The sequence below is a fragment of the Halichoerus grypus genome, chromosome 5 (genome assembly GCF_964656455.1).
Source record: "Halichoerus grypus chromosome 5, mHalGry1.hap1.1, whole genome shotgun sequence".
In the NCBI taxonomy this organism is placed as follows: Eukaryota; Metazoa; Chordata; class Mammalia; order Carnivora; family Phocidae; genus Halichoerus; species Halichoerus grypus.
This window is the reverse complement of record NC_135716.1, coordinates 4081959-4104594: the sequence shown is the minus strand read 5'-3', so window position 1 is coordinate 4104594 and position 22636 is coordinate 4081959. Positions and strand designations below refer to the sequence as shown.

The following is a 22636-nucleotide window of genomic DNA, read 5'->3' as shown; positions in this document are numbered from 1 at the left end:
TGATTCCCATACCTGCTCCCCTGACTCAGCTTATAGACCTCGGGCATCTTGGAGGCACGTGGTACATTGGAGGTTAGCCTTCTGAGGCTGGAGACCTTGATGGTCATGCTCCCCACAGGGCCTCTGGCTAAGGTTGGCTCCTGGCAGATGCCCCACATGCTCTGTAAATAGCAGATCACACCACACAGGGGGGCCCCAAGGAGCCACCAGGCCCCCCACGGCTGCAGCTCACACCTAGGAGCTGCTCTGTCCTCTCAGGTTAAGGAAAGGCAAGACTTTCCACAAGGTTTGTCTGGGGCGGGAGGGATGGTGGGCCTTGGGTCCCCAGAAGACCTCCCAGCCACATCATCACCAAGCATCTGGTCCATTGGGAACTGAGAGGTGGGGCCGCCAAGGAGAATGCATCAACAGAAGGGTTGGAGGAAGTGGGTAGAGACAGAATTCATCGGGGTGAGGAGGTCCACAGAGCCGTACCTGGGAAATGTGCTGTCCCTAGGGGAGAGGAGATGACCCAGGTCAGGGACCCTTCGTTGGGAGCACCTGGCCCTGCCCTTCCTGCAGACCCGTCCCCCACCAAAACGTCAGCCAAGAGCCCCATACATCACCTTCATCTCCCCCTGCACCTCTCTGGGGGATACCTGCTTCTCACCTGGCCATTTCATCCTTCACAGAAGAGAGTAAGAGGTGACTTGCCCGAGGCCACGTGGCCCAATTCCAAAGGGGAAGGCAGGGACCCACGGCCAGGTGCTGACAACGGCCCCTGAGGCCGCCAGCCCCCCAGAGCTGAGGAGCTAGAAGAGGTGAAGCTGAAGCTTTGTTTTTATTGACCAAGGCCGATGGCTCAACTTCACAAAACCAAGACCTGCTCTCTGGAGGCTTGACGCTTCCACGAACCTGAACTGGGACCTCTGGAGAGGCCACCGTCGGGGTCCAGAAGTGATGGGGAAACATGAATAGAAGCTTCCCCAAGTAGAGTTACCTCACCCTTGGGCATGTCTTCCTCTCCTTCCTCCCGCCCTGATTCCTCCCATGCTGGAACCCACGGTCACCAGGCAAGAAGGCACAAGTGACAGGAAGGCCATGCCCGTGTGTCCCATGGAGCTTCAGACAGAACCTAGGCCACATCTACAAGACCAGGTTTTCTAGCTCCAGTCCTTCTGGAATAATCCCACCTTTCCAGGTCCTTCCTTCACAGATGGGGAAACAAAGGCCCAGAGAGAAGGGGCATGTCCACTAGGATGACCTCCTCCAAACCATTTTCAGGTCTACCTCCCTGACAGGGTGACCTCCCCAGGTGACACAGAGCAGACTATGGAGGGGGCTCAACCAGAGTTCTTCCGTCCCCCACGGCTGGACCCTCTGCCTTGTGCTGGGGACCCCGTGGCCATTCTGGGAGGCCTGCACCTTGAAGTCACATTGTGATTCATACTGCCTCCTGCCTGGGTCCACCAGCCCGCCCTCTGTAGCAGAGAACTCACACTGCTAGCCTGGGGTCTGCCCTCTGGGGCCATTGCTACTAAGAATAGACACCTGAGGCCACAGTTCTGCACGACTCGTAAGAACAATCAAAGGCTTGGTCTGAGCTCGGCTCTCCTCTCAGGCTTTCCTCCCTGGTGACTGGCAACGAGCTGGGCTTTTGAACAACGTGAAGGAACAGGGAGTTTCAGCAAATACTCTTCCTGGGGGCCTGGAACTTTCTCCTGTCCCATGCCTGCCCAGGTGAAATGCTGCCTCCCCCATCATGGAGCCTCCCTGTTCTGGAAGTGACCCCCTTCTGCCTCCTCCTGAGGGCAGTCCCGTGTCCCTTTCTTATGGCAAGCAGGGGGACCCACCCCTCCCTGTGAGCCTGAGCACAGAGCTTGGGGAAGAAGGGCCAGAAGTGTGCAGTCAGGGCCCTGGATGCCCTTCCATCAATGTGCCCTCTCTGAGCCTGGGAGCCCCGCCCCCACCCAGCAGGAGCGTGCACGAGCAGCAGAAGTCAGTGCCGCTCTGCACTCAGGCCCCAGATCCATTGGGGCTCAGTCCCAGCCGAGCAAAGACCGTTGACCCGAGTCAGATGGGGCCTGGCACGAGGCCCCGTGCTGAGCCAGTGACTTCTGCAGGTGGACGACGCATCCTCCCAGGAAGCAAAGAGAACCCTGACGTAAGGACAAGCCGAGCATGCAGCAGGTGAAGAGCAGAGGTAGACAGAGGGGCAGGACTGGGGTTTCAGGATTAGTGGGAAGGCAAATCCTGGGGGCCCATCCCCCTCTTATAAGTGTGGATGAGTGCTGCAGATAGAGTCCCAGATTCCCCTGGGCTCAGACTCGCTCTCGTTAGAACACGCACCTTGTGCTACCAGGGAGCCTTGCACAGTCAAGGAAACTAAGCAAAGACATTGTAAGAAGCTATTGGTTAATTAAGGATCCGTATGCCAGTAAAACAATCTAACTGGGAGAGCGTCACCTGTAACAGAAGGTGTTTGGGTAAATACTTCCAGATGCTGGCTGATGTCAGCCCAGCCAGTCCTCCCCAAGGCTGGAGCTGGTGGCAGAGACAATGAGGCAGACATGGGGTGGGGGTGCGGAGGGTGGGAACTTAGAACCTTGGCCAAACCCCTTAGTCTAGAAAAGAAGAAACTCAGGCTCAGAGAAGTGAAGTGACTTGCCCTGGGTCACACAGCAAATCACAAAGGCAAGTTTTGAATCCTGGTTCAGCTCATCTTTTCTAAGCTAGACTTCCTTTCCACCCAGCCAGTGCTTCTTCAGCCTCCATTACCCAGAGGCCTCATCTCAAAATCAAAGTCCACACTGCATTGCTGGGGGGAGTGAGGGGGGAGCTTCATACAGGATGCCACTCCTTGACCTCGGCCATACCCTGGACACACCAGTGGGAAGAAAGAAGAACAGATCTGAGTCTCCAGTGCTCCCCAAGACAGACACCCCTGGCTCTTTGGCTCACACCCTTACTGAAGGACCCTGCCCTCAGCACCACAGCCACATGACGCTCCAACTCCGGGGGGAAAAACGTTGACTAAGAGCAGGGGCCCAGACCAGCATCTCAAAACTCCCATGAGGCCTTAGTTCAGTCCCTGAGGCCCTGGTCACAGGCAGTCTCAAAATCCATTGTTCGTAGAGTTGATCAGGAAGTGGCAAATCCTCTCGCCAAGTGAGCCCAACAATCAGACAACATTTTTCTTTTGTTAGTTCCATGCTAATCTTCGGTCGCTGTTCGGCTTTGTCAGGACGAGTCCTCCGGAGGCTCAAGTGAAAGACCAAGCAGACCTTATCCAGAAAGATTCTCCCATGTAAACTATAGCAAACGTCCAGAAGACTCAGAAAAACAAAACACAACACTCAACTCCACCCAAACAATAGGACTCCATAGGATTCAAGTCTGGAGAGACTCCAGGCTCTATCTTTGGAGCTCTGTCATAAGAGGAGGCCCCCGTAGGGACATTAGGATGGACAGATCCTCCACGGAAGCGAGGTGTGAGAAGGAAGGGCCTTGAAATAAGCTTACCGTGTGGGCACGGGGGAGCCAGGGAAGGTTCTTGAGCATGAGAATGGCTCAAACGACTTAGGATGTGACCAGCTTGTGAAGGGCCTGGACAGTCACGCTGGGTGTAATCTGTGCTCCTGGCATGTCCACACTCGGTGCCTTGGCCAGGCTCTCCTCTGCCTCTGCCTAAATCAGCACCCACTTGCTCCTTCAAGGTTCCCCTCAGAGATTTCCAAAAGCTATTTCCTCCACGAAGCCCTACCTGAGTTCCTCGACCAGACTCCTTCACTGCCTTTCCATTTCCATTTCAAGTCCAACGCCGGGAGTAACCCATAGGAGCCCAAGAACGGGCCTGAGAACCCCAGCTGGCGCCCAGCACGGACCAGGTGCCAGGCCAAAGTCACTCCTGCAGTTCCCACAGCCGCTCTGTGCAGGAGGGTTTATTTCTCACCTCCAACTTAAAGGGAGGGAAACTGAGGCTCAGAGGGGCAAAGCCGCCCATGTGTGGGTGCCAGAAGCCAGTCTCGGCTGTGTGAGGTGCTCCAGCCTGCGCGGCGTCCGCCCCACGCACTGCCTGGAGGCAGGAAGCATCTGCACGGGCCTCTGTCCCCGGCGCGGCGCCTAGGCTTCCTGCCACTCGCCGCGCGTGTCCGCGCTGCTCAGCTTCTACCAGCGGAACTTCAGCGTGAACGCGGCACCGACCAGCTCCTGGAGACCGTCCCAGCACGGGGCCCCCTCCGCACTGCAGGGTGGAGTGTCACAAGTGTGCTTCTGGGGACTGAAGGTGCTCCAATCACCCACTTCACAGGAAACGGCGAGCTGTGGGCAGCTCGCGGCCGATGGCACGTGGCATACTCCACTCTGGCGGGCAGGTGCCACTGAATGGCCGATGGCGGGTGATGGATTTTGAGCATGTGGCTGGGCATCGATTTCCAGGGAGGGAGCCATCGCCTGCATTCGAAGTGAAGATATGCCTTGATAACGGGGCTGAACGGCCACTTAGGCAAGCGGCGAGAAATCTGATGGTCTTTACTCCCCTCTGTGGGCACGGCTCAGCACTTACAGCTCTCGAGGCCAGGCCCGTCAGAGTTGGCTTCCCAGGATGTTCTTGCGGGACAGAAAGAACTAGGGAGCCCACAGGAGGGCATCGCTGAGTCCATCAGGGGCCTTTGAAGGATGAGTGAGAGGCACGCCTCTCCACCTCCATGCTGGAGAGCAGCAGGGAGGCTTTCCGGGTAGCAGGAACAGCATGGGCAAAGGCTCAGAGAATCTGCAGGGGAGTATTTTCTTGATCAAAATGAAAGGTTACTCAGCTACAGCAGGTGGACTGCTTTATGTTATCAGCCCTGAAAAATCCATGCTATAGAGCTTGCCAATGCAAATATCTCAGAGACAGAGGTCCCAATTACAGCCCTGAATGGCCAAGAGCGCTACAACAGCCGGTTACAGCTTTATGATCATTAATGGTAGGACAGGCTCCGCGATCGTTACTACTCGCTTGAGTAGCTACCGGGTGCCAGAGCGCCCCAGCTAGCTCACAGGGATCCTTACAACAACCCTACTGGGTTATACCAGCTAGCCAGCTTTGTAATCGATGAAAGCCCATCTCTGTGCTTTATGTCTATTTATAGCTGGACCCCCGCCCCCCACAGGTGTTTAGGGTAAAGATTGCTGGCGCTCAAACGGCAGAGAGATCCATGTCAGGAGTCAGAAATAGCCGAGTGATGTTCGGCTTGGGCAATGAGACCCAGCATCCAGGGACTCATGGACACCTCTCTAGAAGCTTCCACTAGTTTCTCCAACAGAGGAGAGCAACATTTAGTGTGACTTGTTTATCTACAATGAGAGAGGTAATCACAGAAGTCTCGAGAGAGCCAAACATATCAAATGCATTCATCGTGGCTACACAACACTGCTGTGTTGTCGTCTTCCCTACAATTCCCTAAACAAGGAAACCAGCAGACAGAAGTAGGTCGCGGGGCATCCCCCCAAGACAGGCCTGGACTCCTCAAAATGGCAACATCATGGAAGACAAAAATGGGGAGGAAGAATGTCCTAGATTGGAGCAATCTGGGGCAACCAGACAGGCAATGTGAGATGTGACCTTGTCTCTCGGATTCACAAGAAAGCTCTGGAGGATGTTTTGGGGACAGTTGGGAAAATGTGAATGTGGGCTGTATTTTAGGTAAAAATATTGCATGAATGCTAAATTTCCTAGGGTGTTAGCGGCACTGTTCTCTAGGAGAATGCTCTTGTTCCCGGGAGACCATTTTGTCTTTGGAGGAACCACCTAAAAGTTGCAGACCCCACTTCATCCTCTAAATACGTCGGGGTGGGGGTGGGAGAGGGTCAAGCAAATGTGACAAAGTACTGCAGGCTGGTGGCTTTGGGTGATAGGTATACGAAGTTCATCATACTCGTCTTTCAACTCTTCTTTAATCTGGAATTTTCCAAAGTTGGTGGCGGAGAATCACGCGGAAATAGAATGCCCCCCTGCCCCGAAACAGCAATGTCTACCAAGGTGTAGTCAAGAGCGAGCCACGTAAAGTGGATTTATGCCCAGGGTTTTGGGGACCCTGGAATGCATGGGGCCTGGTTCGTGCGATGACATCCTCTTCTTGAAGAGGGGACAAGCAGTGGCACCATCCCTGCAGCACCCTGCCGAGCGAATTCTTTTTGGTGTCCCAACCTTCAAATGTGCCCACTGATTGGAACATCCCAGGCCAAATGTCTTCCTGGGTCAAATTCATTTTGTGCTAGGTACTCCTAAATCCCACCCACTCTATCCCATCCCATTGTATTGTTGGACAGCAACAGAGGCCCAGGGAGGAGAAATGACTTCTGGGGGCCCAGTGAAGCAGGAGGTGTGGGCCCCTCCCTGCCCTACCAACCCTTCCTCACCTGGGATGTATCCAGAGTCCCAGACAAGCTATAACTCTAGAAGAAACCCACGCCGGAGCCCCAGCCAGCGTGAAGCAGGCCCGCACAGGACAGGCCCTCAGGCTGACCCCCCTTCGGGAGCAAAGCCACACGCACGAGGGCACTTGAGGGGATGGTATCTATCCTACTACTAGAACGGACACATTCCTGCACAGGCCTCAGGATTTGCACCTCTGTGGATGCCCGTAACTGGTATCTCAATTAGGGCCAATTATTCTAAAAAAATGCAGAAAGAAATAGGGCCACAGACCTCAGTGGTGGATGGTTTTTCTCCTCTGATCATTGTTTGCTCCTACCTCCCTCTCCAACTCCATGCGCACAGACCATGAATGCCTCTAACCCGTTCCCTCCAGCTTCTGGTGATTGTGGCTAGGAATCAGGATCCACAGGGCTTTCAGATCGAGGTGGGGCAGAGAAAAGTGACCTCCTAGATTTCTCTGTGGGCTTCTGAGTTACTGTCCAGATATTCCCCCACTTAAGGCCCTACACACAGAGAAGAAACAGTGAGCCAAATTCTGCGGTCACTCTCCCCCTTTTATAGATGGGGTTTGAGCACCTGCAAAGGTGGGCCTCCTAGGCAGCAGGATGGGTCCATCTGCTTCCGCTCCCAGTGGGGATTTCTGGGCTGCAAACGACCTGCTGTGATCATGCCCGAGTGCGGGCACCTCCTCCACATCAGTGATGCACTGCAGGAGCACAACAGATGCTCAGGGAGCACCAGGCAGCCCACCGTGCTTAAGGGCCTGCTGCTTGGGTTTCAAGACAGAGTGCTGTGGACGGAAAGAAGAGACCTGATCCCAGCTCTGGCACTAACCTGGCATCTCCAAACCCAGACAGTGGGTTCACTCTGAGGCAATAAGAGTCTAACAGTCCCGTGGCGTGATAGCACCTTCCGTCTGGCATGGGCGTGGTGAAGAGTAAAACGGGAAGGTCTCTAGAAAGCACCCAGACCTGTGGCACGGCCCACCTTCCTCCTGTCTTTGGTGGAGTGGATGGATTGAGATCTCTCAGCTGGAAAACCATTCAAGCAAGTGTCTGAAAGCTCTTTAAGGACCTATGAGGCATGTTGATTTCTAGACCTGACCTCTAGAACTGGGTGGCCGGCCAGCACCCTGTGATTCTGGTGGAACGTGGCTCTTCCTTGGCTCATCCCGACTGAAGCTGAAACCTGTCTCCAAACAACCTCGTGTGAATTCTCCCCCTCACTTCGTGGACACTGCTCCCTGGAAGAAAGGGCCGGGAAACCAGACTTAGGAAAGAAGTCACCCATTGTGGGAGGGAGAAACAGACTGGGCCTGAGAGGCGGAGGGAACTTCGAGGGTGTAAGCAACAGCAGTGAACAAACAGCCAGGAAGACAGCAGGAGGAGAAACACCTGGAAAGACCAAGGGCCTGCCCAGCTGATCTGAGCTGCCAGGTTCCCCTTCCTGGCCCTCAACTTCCTCCTCTGAAAATGAGGGACCTCAGTGAGGCAACTCAGGCTAAGCTCCCGCTTGGCTTTTGAAGATTCTCCTGCTGACTTAGCCATCTCAGGCAGCCAAGCTCTCTGGGTGGAGATGCCCCAGCCCCATTTTATCAGGAGGGAAGGACCCTGGAGGCCATTGGCTCACTGTCCCCATGAAAGCACCTCATTGGTGTGCATGGAGGACTCCTTGGCCAGAGACCAGTTCAGGCCATCTGAGAAAAAGATGCACCTCCCAAAGGAAGCAAACCAAGGTTCCCCACTGTGCCCTGAATACTCCAAGCGTGAACAAGGATATTTAACTTTGGAAGAGAAGATTCTCTTACTGCCCTTCAGAGGGCTGAGCAATAGCCAAAGACCAAGAACTAAGAAGGATATGGAAGCAAGACAGATTCCGCATTGCTTCCGATACTTGAGCTCGTGGTCATCACTGAACAGAAAAAACTTCATCCTACAATCCTTAATTGTATAAAGAACAGTCAGCTCTGTGGAAATATAGAATATGGAATGTTTTCTCAATTTCCTCAGGAAAGGAGGAGCTCCCTGTCACTGGAAGCATTTAAACAGATGAAGGCCACTTTAAACAGATACTTTATTCAGGAAATCAGCCCTGAATGGAGGGCTGAGCCCATGGTCCTCTGACTCCAGGGGTCTGAGGCATCTACCTGTGGACAGAGAGAAGCAGGTGCCCTCATCGGAGGGCTGAATGAAGATGCCACCGTGTGGCAGGAGTCGGCTTAGACCAAGACCAGCTCTGAGCAAACCACTCACCCCCTCGTCCCTCAGTTTCCCTTATAGATCAAAGATGATCCTACACCCCATTTGAGGAAAGATCTTACAAAGGTTTTCATGAGAAACCCCACACTGATTCCAAGCATTCTCCTCCAAAGCATGAGGCACTCTGCAAAGATGCATTAATATTTTCACACCTATGACCCTCCTCCCAAAAATGAAAAATTTCTTCTAAGAAAAAGAAAATTCTATTCTCTAGACAGATTTTAGAGCCCTAAAATTGCAAATATATATATATATATTAAAAATGAGTGAATCAAGACCACCTTGAAGGTTGAGTACCACGGTTCGCAGACCCCTTCCACAGGCCCTGTGGCCCACAGACACTACAGTGCCCGCCTCTTTAGAGGAGTCTGGACGCCTGCGTTTCAGTCCAATGGTCCAAATGCTTGGGACTGGTGACATTCGGTGCCTTTTCCTTTCAGGAATCTTGAAGGTCTCTTTCTAGGGAGCAGATCCTCCATTCTGGGAGGTCCCACGGGGGCTCCCACTGCTCCTTCTGGGCCAAAGCCAAAGCCTGTTTCTATCCAAGAGCACTGAATGTTTGGTTTATGAAAAAGGCATGGGAAGACGGATGACTTCCAGAAACAGCAGGGGACAAGTGAAATGAAAGTCACCTCTGTGAACTTAAATTCCAGATTTTTCTTTATTCCTGTCATTGAAAAGGCCCCCAGTGTACCCTATTCTATAGCCCTCCCCCAGGAGATTAACAGGCCTTCCCTTTGGGTCGTCCAAAGGGATGATGGGGAGGAATTTCTCCACTACTCAGGAAAACTGTCCCCTGAGATTGACAAGTTCCCAGCAGGCCAAGACACGGCTCCTTGCCTCTAAACGCTTCCTGAGACCAACACAGACTCGCCCTTATTTACAAATCAAATGCAATTAGAGACTTTCTTGAAATACATGTATATATATTTTTTAAACAAGGAATGCCCTGTCATTTTTTTTTATTAGGAAAATAAACCACATCCACCTAATACCCATTCTCATCCAAGCATCCCAAACTATAATTCTTACTTATGCAGGTAGATGCCGCACAAGCCACCACCATGGCCGCTGCCACCACCATCCTATAAACAAGAGGGAAGTAACAAAGTATTCTGTGGCTCCAACAATTTTCCAGTTTCCCCGACACTTCCAGTTGCATGGTAAATTGTTGGAACTGCAGATGATAGCAATGCCTTGAATAAATTATTACTGGCTTTGGACTGCTCCGTTGCTAGTTTTGTTGTCTTGCGTTGATAATGCATACCAGTTTCACAAAGTGCATGCTTCTAAAAAATTTTTGAACTGGCAAGCTAAGATGATCCGTGTCTTCGTTCCCACCCGCCCCCTAAAAAGAAGTTAATATAATTTAGAACCTAGCATTTAAAAAATATGGTCATGACACGTCTGGGAGAAAGACCGCTTATGGAACATGCTTGATTTGGCAGAATGATAAATCAAAAACCTCGTGGGTTTTGTTTTCCCGTTTTGTTTGGAAGCCGCTGAAAGCAGGTTATTAACAGAACTGTGTCACGGAAAAGAAAACTGTGAATACCTGATACTTTCTGTTTTTGTCACGCGGTGCGCACACACAGAAGCACACAGACGTGTGCACTCCCTCATTCACACGCGGTCTGTGCACACGTGCGTGCGCACACACACACACACACAGCCACCCACCGATAGGGGAGGAGGACACAGAGGAGTTAGGTCAGACAACACGTGGGTGGGCACTCGCCGGCTGGTAGCCTGCTGTGCAACTTTGGGTTGGGTATCCTCTCAGCTCTGCCTGGTGGTCTTGGTCTCACACCTGTCCTGGGAAAGCCACCCCAGACATGGGGCAGGCTGCGGAGAAATGTAAGGCATACTTCGCTGGGAAGGAGGGAAGGAAGGAAGAAATCCATGCTTCATGCTCAGACGCGAGTTTCAGAGGAGGACGGGCCTTTCTTTTCCCTTTGGCCTGCTCTGTCTCGCCGGGGAGGTTGAGGGCGGGGAGGAAGAGGTAACCATGGAAAAAGGAAGGAGAAAAAGTAATAAAGAAAATGAGGACAACGGTAAAGGATACTAATAATAAGAAAGAACAGACGAGGTGGGCCAGTGGAACTCGAGGTCAAATCGGACAAAGGACTGTTTCTGCCTGCGCCGGCAGCCCCACACCCTAAATGGACTTCCGCCGCCTCATCAGCCTGTGGTTGTCGGTAAAGCTATGTAACCCAGGAGAAATGGAGCTGATGGGGGAGGGGAAGAGGCTGTTTTTCAATGTGCTTGGTGAGATCTCCTCGATCTTGTACGAGATGGAGTGGAAGTAGTGGGGGGCGAGCTTGGCGCTGAAGGAGTTCTGCTGCGCGGCCGGGCGGCCTCCGTACTCCTGCGGGCGGTAGCAGGTGCAGGAGCACACAGACTGCAGGTCCGGCACGTCCGCCTTGTACCGGGGCCGGCCCTGCCGCGCCTCATCGGGGATGTGGATGACCATGCTGTTGCGGTTTCCGGCCAGCGACGCCCTCTCCTCGGCGTCCCGCCGCTCGTCCTCGCTGTTCATGGTCAAGAACCTGAGGACCACCAGGTTGAGGAAGGCCCCGATGACTGTCAGCCCCACCAGGATATACATAAAGCTAAAGGCCACATAGAGCGGCTTCTTCTGCAGGGCGCCCTTGGTCTGCAGGGCCACATAGTCCCCGAACCCAATGGTAGTCAACGTGATGAAGCAGTAGTAATAGGCGTGGAAGAAGCTCCACTCTTCGCACTGGGAGAAAGCAGCCGCCCCGATGCACAGCGTCCCCATGCAGGAGAAGAAGCCCACGGTCACCATGTTCTCCATGGACACCTCCGTGTTGCGCATCCCACAACACTTCTTGATGCGCTTCAGCAGGTAGCGCACAAAGGTGTTCATCCGCTCGCCCAGGCTCTGGAACATGACCAGCGTCAGCGGGATGCCCAGCACGGCGTAGAACATGCAGAAGGCCTTGCCCGCGTCGGTGCCAGGGGCAGCGTGCCCATAACCTGAGGGGAGGGGGTGAGAAAACAGGGAGAAGGAGTAAGGAGAGGTCCCGTTAGGTCTGGGGTGGGGTTGGACTTGGCATTTCAGTTGGGATGGGGCTTGGGCATGGCCATAGCCTGGGAGTGAGAGGAAGAGGAGGACAAGGGAGAGCCAGGGAAAAAAATGTCTTGAGGTTGGGGTTGGGGTTGAGGAAGGGGGTGGGGGCACTTTGGGATGGAGTTTGGGGCATGCCCATATCCTGGAGGGAGGGGAAAAGAACAAGGAAGAATCAATGAGGTGTCTTTTGAAGTTTAGGGATGGGAGGGGTGCTTTGGGGGCATTTCATTTGGAGCAGTTCGGAGGAGGAATACAGAGGGCATTTCATTGTTCTTAGAGCAAAACAAAGGTTTTAAAAGGAAAAGCAGCATACTCACTAATAAGACTGCAAAAGTAGTGAGTCCAAGGGAAAAAATTAAATATGCCCACCGTGGATCAACATTACTGTTGCATACCAGGCTCTGTGTGGAGTCCTTGTCCTACAGGGCCTCATTCTGACCTCCTAACAACCCTACAAATTAGGCGTAATGAGTCTGACACCAACAACAAAACTAAGTTACTTAATAGTAGGATAACTTGAGTTCTTCAGAGCTGGGATTTGAACCCAGGGTTTTCAGGCACCAAGAATGAGGCTTGAAAGCAGAGATTTTGAATCAAGAGGAGTAACGGCAGAGTGTACTATAAACACCATGAGGGCAAAGACTTGTATCTGTTTTGTTCACTGCTGAATCCCCCACACCTGGAGTAACACCTAGCATATAGAAGATTTCTTTAATAAATGAAGGAATACAAGTGTGCCACTGTGTGAATCTGGGCTTCTCAGGAAAGAGGGAGCAAATAATCCTCTAAGAACCACACGTGTAAGTGCTTTTGAAACTCTTCATGCAACTTTGCAGCACATCACTTCATTAATCCCCTACATCAATTGTGCAAAGTTGAGTCTGTATTTCCTCACATCCTGAGTGAGGATGGGGTGCTGGAAGGGTGGAGTTACCTGCCAGGTGTCCTTCAGCTACTTAGTAATAATATCAGAGCCAGGGATAGGGTCTCAGTAGGCTCTAGTTCAAGTTCTGGGACTAATACAGCCCAGGAAAAAAAAAAAAACAAACCAACCCTGAATCATGGACAGTATTAGGACTGAAAGCTTGGAGGATGAACATGGCCTTCCAACATCTCAAATCCTGCCCTATCAAGAAAGGCTTCCCTGATGTTACCCTGAGCCATAGGCTCATGGGCTCCTAGTCATTTAACCAGCTGTATTATCTTGGGCACCAGACAACCTCTCCCAACCCTGGTTTCTTCATCTGTTACATGGGATAATAATAATTCCCAGGTGGGGTTGTGCAGATCTGCTGAGTCAGATAGCACCTAGTCCAGGACCTGGTACTCTGTAGGGACCAACCAGACCCCAAGACCTCCACCCTGCCCACTGTCTCCCACAGGAAACTTCATCTGAATGCTCAAGCCCATACCTCTCTACCAAGGCCTTATCACTTACGGTCTGTCTCTCCCCTGGCAGGAATTTGTGCCATGTCCTACCTGCCCCGGGGGCCATACTCTCACTAGACAGATGACATTTGTTTACCTCCAGGATGCCCTCTCTTCATCCTCCCTGGCCCTCAACCCCACTGAGCCAGCACTGAGCTCCAGCCCCTCAAAAACCCCATAGTCCTTGCAGAAGAGGGAAGATGATATGATGAAGGTGGAGTCAGGCCAGAAAGGATAGAATGGGGAAACAGAAAGCTAATGGGGAGAGCAACCAATATAGCAATAGAAATCCAACCTGAAGAACAGAGAGAAATACAGATTAAACATAAATTTTGAAAGCCTCAGAGACCTTCAGGAAAATATCAAAAGTCATCCCAGAAGAAAAAGAAAAATAAGACCAAAAAAATTTTGAAGAAATAGCCAAAATTAACCAAATTTAGTGAAAGACACAGATTTACAGATTCAAGAAGCCTAGTGAACTCCAAGTAGGATAAATACAAAGTAAACCACACATCAGACTCAAACTGCTGAAAACCAAAGGGAGAAATCTTAAAGGCAGCCAGAGAGAAAGCATCACCTAGAGAATAATTTGAATACCTCTTACTTCTAATCATAAACAATAGGGGCCAGGAAGCAGTGGAATAACATCTTTAAGGAGCTTTAAAAAAAAAAAAAAAAAAGTGTTAACCCAGAATTGTCCATCCACAGGAAATATCCTTTAAGAATGAAGTCAAAATACATTTTTACATTAAAGAAAACTTGTTACCAATAGATCTGCACAGAATAATTACCAAAGGAAGTTCTTCTTCCTAAAGGGAAATGATACCAGATGGAGGCTTAGGTCTGCAGGAAAGAATGAAGCACATCTTGGTAAACAAGTGGGTTTATATTTATACAAAATGCAGGGGTGGGAATCCCAGTATATCTCTAGATAGCTCACCTGCGTAGCAGATATAAAAGCCAGATGGATGGTGGAAAACAGTAGATTGTTGGAAACTGAGTAAAGTGGTAATACTAGCTAATGGCTCCGGATGTAATGTATTTATTAGAGGAAACCAACACAGCATTTGCTGGGTCAACAATTGCACATGGGGTGCCCAGACCCCACCCATTCCTGTCAGTATCGATGTTCAGAAGTAGATTCCTTCAAGTGGCTGGACAGCAGTATGTCTGCAGACCCTGTGTCCGGTCTCCTGCCATCTGTCCTACCATAGAATGAAAGGACTTCATCATTCTGATGCTCCGAGGTGTATCTTACTGCTGCATTTACAGTGGGGACAAGCCTTAGGAAGGTGTGTGCGTGAGAGAGCGTGGGAGGTGAATGCCATCAAAGTTCAGGGCCTTCCACATTAATCTCCTAGGGCCCTGTGGTTTGGGCACAGGACTATTCCCGCTACAGTGATGGACAAGTTGCTGAATGTGCAATGCTTCCAGGAAAGAGCCCAGCAGGACATCTTCAATTTCCACCTCCAGATGCACCCATCTCCGCCCTGCTCTCCGGTTTCCAGTTAGTTGGTCAGGAGGTCAGAGGAAGGGTGGAAGGTGAGGACCTTGGTAATAAGCCACCTCTGCCAGAAGGCTCACAGCACAGAGCTACTCTCTACAGTTCCAGGAACTGTTCCCAGACATACAGACAGCTCTCCATCACTCTTCGTCCGGAATGCCACACCTTCCCTGGTTGCTTTCCCTCCACCAGACCCACACTTTGCAGAAGAGTCTATAAATAGCCCCCTAATTTCTCAAATTGAGACTGCTACTTCCTGCAAAGGTCCTACTGGATACACTGCGTGTATTCTCCACTGGATCTGCTCACCATCTCTGCTCTGATACAACACTGCAGCCACTGCGTATGGACAGGTCTATACCTATCACGTCTACGCACAGAGTATGCATAAGCTATCTGTGTAACACACAGATGTAGCGTCTATGGGTACTTTCTATAGAATATATATGGCACACCCTTGGAACTTTACGAACAGTATGTATGAGTGTATGAGTGGATAGATAATACATGGACCTGAAACATAGGCACATACACATACCATATATATATATTATACCAATACATAAAAAGCATATACAATATACCCATAGCACACCCCCATTCATGAACGGACTTTGTCTAGGCAGTATATGTGTGTGTGTGCACGTGGACTACACTCAAGGCACAGGATGTATACACATTGATGTATGTGCTGCAGGGAATGTTTGTACATATTTATAATTCACTAACGTACATCCTATCTACAAGTTACAAGGATGAGATGAGAGATACAAAATGTACATGTGCCAGACATTGGGAAGACTGCTTCTCCTTCCCAAGAGGAGAACAAGGTACAAATCTCCAATGTTCCCACAGAACCTGTGTGACAACCCAGGTCCTAGAAGACTGGTTTTTTTCATCTGTGGATGGATGGATGGATGCTCTCTGGCCTCCCTGGGTTGGGAGCTATATTCATGTGCCCCGATGTTTTCCATTCAAACGTGCCCAGACTGTTGACTGTATCCCAGGACCTGTGCTTGTCACAAGGGACCCACACGGACTTCTTTCCCCCAAATCTTCCCAAGGGGCTCCAGCCAGCCAGCCCATGACCGGGGCCCTCCCAGTGCCTAGCACGAGGGAGCCTTAGATGGAGGTTGAGGGCATGGGTGTCAAGGCCACGGAGGACCCCCAGTCAGAGCTGCCTGTTCTTCTTGATCATCCCTGTCCCCCAACCCCCGCTTAGGACTAGTCCCGGGAGCTGGGTAGCTACAGCTACAGCTCCATCCTGGTTTTCCCACTAAGTCCCCAGGCTCCAGAGCGAGTCCCTCCTCCACCTCCGAGCCCTGCAGGGGCAACATAACCTCAGGAATCCCACCTAGGACTATACCGTTCATCCTTCTACCATCACTAATGAGTAATTCATCCTTTTGGCAAAGCAATGTCTAACAATGATTTGCACAGGGTTCAGGAGGCATGCACAGGGCACAGAAGAGCGACTGAAACCAGGTTGTCCCAGACGGATGCCTCTGGACTGCTGCCATGTGACCTCCGCAGCGTCCCTCAATTCACTGGCCGGATGTGGAGGCTGAGGCTGAGAAAGGGAGAGGAGAGTGGCATGCAGCCGCCCTGCAAGGGATGGGGCCGTCCTTCCCCAGCCCTGGGCCTGACACCCCTGCAGGCGACCGGCACTGACCAGCACGAGCATCGCCCCGAGCCCCACCAGCTGGGCCACGGGGTGCAAAGCTCCCTGCACACAGGGGACGCAGCAGCTCACAGCATCCCTCCACACCAAGCTGTGCCCCCCACCCCTTCCTGCTGACCTTTCTGCGTGTGCAGGGTCAGGGACAAACTTGCTCATGACCCCAGTGCTGGCCCTGATAGGCTGCTCGGGTGGCCGCAGGGGGCCAGGTCCCTGGGGTTGGGGACTGCTGACCAGGATGGTGACTGCACTGACCGTAAGCAGAACCAGGCCTGAGCCCAGATCCTGGCCTCCCCACCAGGAGTGCTAAGGGCAGGGCAGGTGAAGCGGAAGGGCAGAGCTGGTGTGGGTGCATGTGGTGAAGAAGCTTTAGGAGAATGGAAAGGAAGGCCCTGCGCCCTGCCCCCCATATTCCAGCACAAGAACCCCCACTCCAGGAGGTTGCCCACGTGCTAAGCCTGGAGGGGGCTGGAGCATTCTAAGAGCTGCAAGTTATTCGTTATGAGGAAGGCGTGAAGTTGGCCCTGGAAAAGGCCGACCCTCCCCATCATCAGAGGGGCAACGTGAGGCCCAGAGGCAGCCATGCCGCCCCAACTCCACACAGCAGGCCAGCAACGAGCTTTCGAAGCTTCAAATCTGAAAAGGGCAAATGGACTATAAAAACAATAAACCCTGCTTTGAAAAGCTATCTGCAGACTCTGCTCTGCCACTCCTGGGCATCCCAGAAGGACGCCTCAGTCTCCCCATCTGTGAAATGGAGCAGAGAGACGAAGCTGGAATGAGAAACAGGCACTCATCAGATCCCCAGGTCCCCTCCCTGCACCCATCTGTGCCCCCAAATTCTTGGGTGGAAGCCCTAGCCCCCATGTGATGATACCTGGAGGTGGGGCACTGGGGGGGGGGGGTCAGGGCTACATGAGGTCATGAAGACAGGCCTCAGGTTGGGGTTAGTGTCCTTCTAGAAGAGGAAGAGACCAGAGCTCACTCCCTCTCTGCCGCATGGGGACACTGCAAGAAGGGGGCATCTGCTGCCAGGAAGAGAGCCCTCCCCAAGCCCTCCATGGGCCGGCACCTTGATCTCGGACTCCCAGCCTCCAGCACTGTGAGAGTATCTGTGGTTTAAGCCCCTCAAGTCTGTGGCATTTTGTTACTGCAGCCTTTGAGCTGAGGCCCCTCTGGAGCTGAGCCCCCACCCCAGGATGGCATTCAGATGCTGGGTGTGGCTTTCCAGCCCCAGGTGCCATGCTGGTTCTGGGCCATCCAGGCCTGGGCATGATGGAAAGGACCAGCCACCTGCTCGCTCTGCACCGGCTCCCATCCCCAAACCCAGGGTGGGGGCTGGGGGCCTCCAGGGCAGCCCCTCCCCCCAGACCACACTCCTCTCTCACCCACAGACACTGACTGACCCTGCTGAAGAGTCTCAGCTGAGGCCACCTCAGACTGGGCCGTTGGCAGGGGTCCTCTCCTCCCCTCCTCCCACTGCTTCCTGGCCAGACTGTGAGCTCTGAGGACAGCACTGCCCACTCCTGATGCACCTCTGTGATCTCAGAGGACGGCACGGGGGAGGCACGCAGAATTCAGACGGATGCATCACTGTGCAAACAGGTTCTGTCCTCCGGGCACGGCCCGGGAAGTCTGGCCAGTCCCGAGCCCACCGCTGGGCCCAGCGTGGCTAGAGGGGGGGCGGGCAGCTCTGCCCAAGACACCGCCTCATCCAGCCTGATTTCATGGCCCCGCTGGTACGCTTAGCCGGCCTCCCTGATCTGTCCCGGGAGAGGCTTGCCGAGAAGAGGCCCGAGTCTCCCGGCTGCAGCTGGGCAACAAATAAGATGAACAGGCTGCGGCGTTCCGGAGGGGAGAGACACACAGGCAAGGAGAGTCATAAAACTAATCATTTCTATTGGGTCTGGGGCTCCCCGAAGAACCAGCTGTGGCCAGAAGGCAGGCCTCCCTCGCAAGACACCTTGTGCTCCTTGCTGGCTCCTACTAGATTTTCCAGAAGTTGACGGCCACCAGGTATGAGAAGTTAGCCAGACCTGGCTCCTGCTCTGGGCAGTGTTTCACTAACGACACCACTAGTGTCCAGCAGGCTCTCTCCACTGGGAAAAGTAAACAAGGCAGCTGGGCACTGTGGGTCCCGGGCCAGCCTCGCTCCTGGCACTCTAGTGCTCAAGCACTGTGTGTGGCTCCCTCGAGCTCCCTGGGGGCCCGGGCCCATCGACAGCGGGCCTGAACGACTGCCCCAGCTTACCCCACCCTGCACAGTGGGCAAAGCCTCTCTGCTCGGGAGCGCGCCTCCCTGAAGCCCGCCTGATCCCCTGGCCAGGAGAGATCGACCGAGCTTTGAATTCCCACTCCAGGACACCTCAGAGGAGTGGACAAGCCTGGCCCCCACGGTGGGGCTAACTCAGGTTGCTGCCCTAATTCTGCCCCTTAGGGACCTCGGGTGGTCACCTCCCTCCCCAGGCACCCTCATTTTTTTCTGTCCAGTTCAGGGCAGCCGGGCTGCTCCCTGAGCCATAGCGGCCATCACAGCCAGGGGCTGGGTGAGGGTGGACGTGGCCTCCGCTCCGGCCCACAGCCACCTGGGCCGGGGACAGACCACCCCGCACAGGGAAGGAGGTGGCCAGACACAGGCACTGGGCCGTGGGAACCTGCTGCTGGAAGAGAATGAAATATTTATGAAGGACACACAAGGTTTTTGTGCTGATAGGAATGAAAATAGGCACACTTTCCATTAAAGAATGACTCAGGGTGGCTTTGAGCAGGGAAGTGCCAGGGAGGGGAGATGCCCTCAGCCCCTTGTGTTTCCTGGCTGGCTCCCCACTTCAGTGTGCAACAAGCATCCCACTCATCCACCCTCCCATGGTGCTGGCCTTGCTCAAGCCCCCGAATGAGCTCCGCATGATTATTAAGACCCAGATGTCTGCAAACACCAAAAAGGAAAATGACTCACGGGGCCTATGGGGGACAGGGAGGTGGAGAGTGGGCAGGAAGGGTCATCGGGAGGTTCCTGGGTAGGATCAGTAACTCCCAAGGTCTGCATCTGGCTCCATCTGCCACTTACTGACCATGACCTTGGGAAAGCCACCTAGACCCTCTAAGCGAGGGCTTTCTCTCTGTAAAGGGGACTACGGAGTAAGACAGTCCCTTCCAGATACTACAAAGCTTGACCACGTTCATCTGAGAGGGATGCCCCTTGTTGCAGCTGCCCCAGGTGGGGTAACCCTTCTTACAATGTAACAGAACTCGGTACCACCATGTGGCCTTGGGCTTATGTGCAGGTCTCCTGTTCAACCCGAGAGGGGACGGTGCTTCTTGTGGGCTCCAACCGGGTTGCCAGCCGAGCCCTGAACCAATGAGCCTTTTGCTCTTTCCCGCCAGACTAGGAGGGTGCTAGAGTGTGATGTCCGGAGCCACAGAAGTCATTTCAGCACCATGAGGTTGAGTGCAACCACAGAGGGGAATTCCCTAACCTGAGAGACGGGGTGTATCATTCCACCCCTGTGTCTGAGCCCAGCCTAGAGTCCACCCTACTCAGAGTCAGCCTGTTCCCCAATAAGTCTTTTGGCTTCAGCCAGTGTTTTGATCATAACTGATTAACACTCATGGGCTCTACACCTTAGCACAACTACAAATAATGAAGAGGGGTTTTGTACGGGTAACATAGCCCTCTGCAATTCACACGCCCTGCACCTGACACGGCTTCTCTTACAAGTGCCTCAGATCCATCTGCGGGGAGATGGGTGGGTGAGGGAACCAGTGGGAGGGAGGACGGCGGCCAGGGGGACAGCCCGGGCCTCTGAGAGAGCAGCTGTGCCCCCACCGGGCAATGGGGGGCAGGCCAGGGCGACCCAGCTTCCCGATTTTAAGGAGAAGCTGGAAACACCGATTTTTTAAGATGTGGAATCTAATTGGTGTCTAATTAGACATTTTAAAACATGGCACAGGCCAAACAAAACAAAACAGACCATCGGTTTGTCTAAAACAGAGGTCGTGATGCTCCAGAAATGGGGGGAAAGGAGACAAGAACCAGAGGAGAGCAGGCGGGAAAGGGGAGGCAGGGGAGCAAGTGAAGGTCAGTGAGCCCCGCCACACGCCACTGCCCACCACCCTCCCTCCAGGGCCGTGAGCCCCTGGGGCAGCAAACACTAGTCCGTCCATTTCACAGATGCACAAACCAAGGCAGCAAGAGATGCCATGGCCCGTGGAGGTGCCTCCCCAAGTGGGCCGAGGCCAGCCCTGCCCCCACACAGATGGGAGAGCCACACCGAGGTGGGCACAGTCCTCCTGGCTAGACCAAAGCCCCTCCTATAATCCCCGTGGGGAACTCCACTCCAGAACGTGTGATCCCATTTCACAGATGAGAACACTGAGGCTCTTGGCCCAGGGCCCTCAGATTCCCAGTCCCAAGCCCTTAGTCCTTCTTGGAGCCATGAGGAGACCCCAGTGACTTGCTTATTCCCAGGTTTGGCACCCTGTGTTCTCTAAAGGAAAATCTGGCAGATTTGGGGTTTTCTTTAATGAAAGAACAATTCCCTCATATGCTTTTAAAATTATTATTAATTTCCCAAATAGTTCCCTTTTGGTTTCCCTTCATTTTATGTCTTAAGGGGGAAAGGGAACCTAAAAACTTATTTTTGATAAATATACAAGCGTATAAGGCATGGATTTCTGACGAGCTCACGACAGGCCTTCCTGCTCCTCTGTGCCGCTCGAGGACTGGGCAGGCCGGACGCGGCAGGCCGTGCTGACCACAGGGGGCCTGCGCGCTCAACACGTCGACCTGGTGCCTGCTCCCGTGGCTCTGCAAGTGGACTTTTCATCTCCTCGGCGGTCTGTGGTTGTCCCTCAGGAGTACCTCTCAGACCGCAGACACCCAGAAACCCTGGCCCAGACTCTTCCGTGCGGCTGCACTTCTGCCCCCGTTTCTTTCATGTTACGAGGATCCAGTCAAATGAAGTGTTATTATCCCAGTTTATGAAGGAGGAAGCAGCCCGGGCAGCCTTGGGTGCATCCCATTTAGTCCCCAAAATGTCCCTGCAAGGCGGGCATCAGGGAACCCTTGGGGCGCAGGTGCATCCAGACTGCACGTGCCCACCCGGACATCAGCGTGACAGTAAGAGGCTGGGCTTCACACTCGGCTCAGCGGCTTTGTCTGCTCTTAGCACAGACCGAAGTAACAAAGAAATACATTCCTTAAAAATTATTTTTAGCAGTTCTACTCTTAGGTATACAGCCCAAAGAGTTGAAAATAAATATTCAAATACTTGTACACCCATGTTCATGGTAGCACGATTCACAACAGCCCAAAGGGAGAGACAACCCAAATGTTCACCCATGGATGAATGGATAAGCAAAATGCGGTCTATCCCTACGATGGAATAGTACTCGGCCTTGAAGAGGAAGGATATTCCGATACGTGGTAGGATGTGCACGAGCCTGGAAATACTATGCTAAGTCAAAGACACTAGACACAAAAGACACATACAGCAGGACTCCACTGTAGGAAGGGCCCAGAACAGGCGGATCCACAGAGGCAGGAAGCAGACGAGTGGTCGTCCGAGGCTGGGGGTGGGAAGAGTATGAAGTATGGAGTGGACGCCTGATGGATCCGGGGTTTTCTTTGGGGATGATGAAATTGTCTTGGAACTAGACAGAGCCGAGGTGGTTGCACACTTCTGTGAATGTACTAAATGTCACTGGACTGAAGATGTTAAAATGTGAATTTTATGTTCTATGAATTTTACTTCAATGAAAAGAGTAAAGCAGCTACTGTTTTTAAAGCAAAACTCTTCCTTCTTTCTACCTGCGGATGAGGGAAGTGGGGAGTGGCAGAGGCCTGGGGTCTGTGGGGTTCTGGGAGGAGGCGCTGAGCTGGTCTGGGCGCAGGGGCCTGGGGGGGCACTGAGGCTACTCTGGAGAAGCCCAGGCTCCCGGCAGCACCACCCTCCCTGTGGGTGTGCTCCGGAGGGGCAGGGCGGGGGGAAACGCAGCCTTAACACTGGCCCTCCACCTGAGCACCACTCCCCTAGTTGGCACCCACAGTCTCTGGGCTCCCTTAACCAACCCCCACTCAGGCTCTGGACACAGGTGACAGACGTCAGCCCTGAAGCAGCCACGGAAACCTCCGCCAGCAGGAAGCCCCCAGCATGCAGCTCTGAGAGCACAGCCTGGGGGACAGAGTCAGGGCACAGTGGCCCCCTCTGACCCAGTGGTGAGGGCCAGGCTGGGGGGCAGCCAGGGGTGGCCCAGCCAGCTCCCTCCAGCCACG

General features: G+C 53.2%; 1 protein-coding gene across 1 annotated transcript in view; it reads right to left on the bottom strand.

The window, feature by feature from the left end:
* Positions 1-240: 240 nt before the first annotated feature.
* KCNK9 (potassium two pore domain channel subfamily K member 9) overlaps positions 241-22636 on the bottom strand; it is an 83552-nt gene continuing 61156 nt past the window's right edge. The window contains exon 2 of the mRNA XM_036116422.2: positions 241-11658. Within this exon, the coding sequence (XP_035972315.1) occupies positions 10817-11658 (842 nt within the window). The 3' untranslated portion in view covers positions 241-10816. The remainder of the gene's footprint in view (positions 11659-22636) is intronic.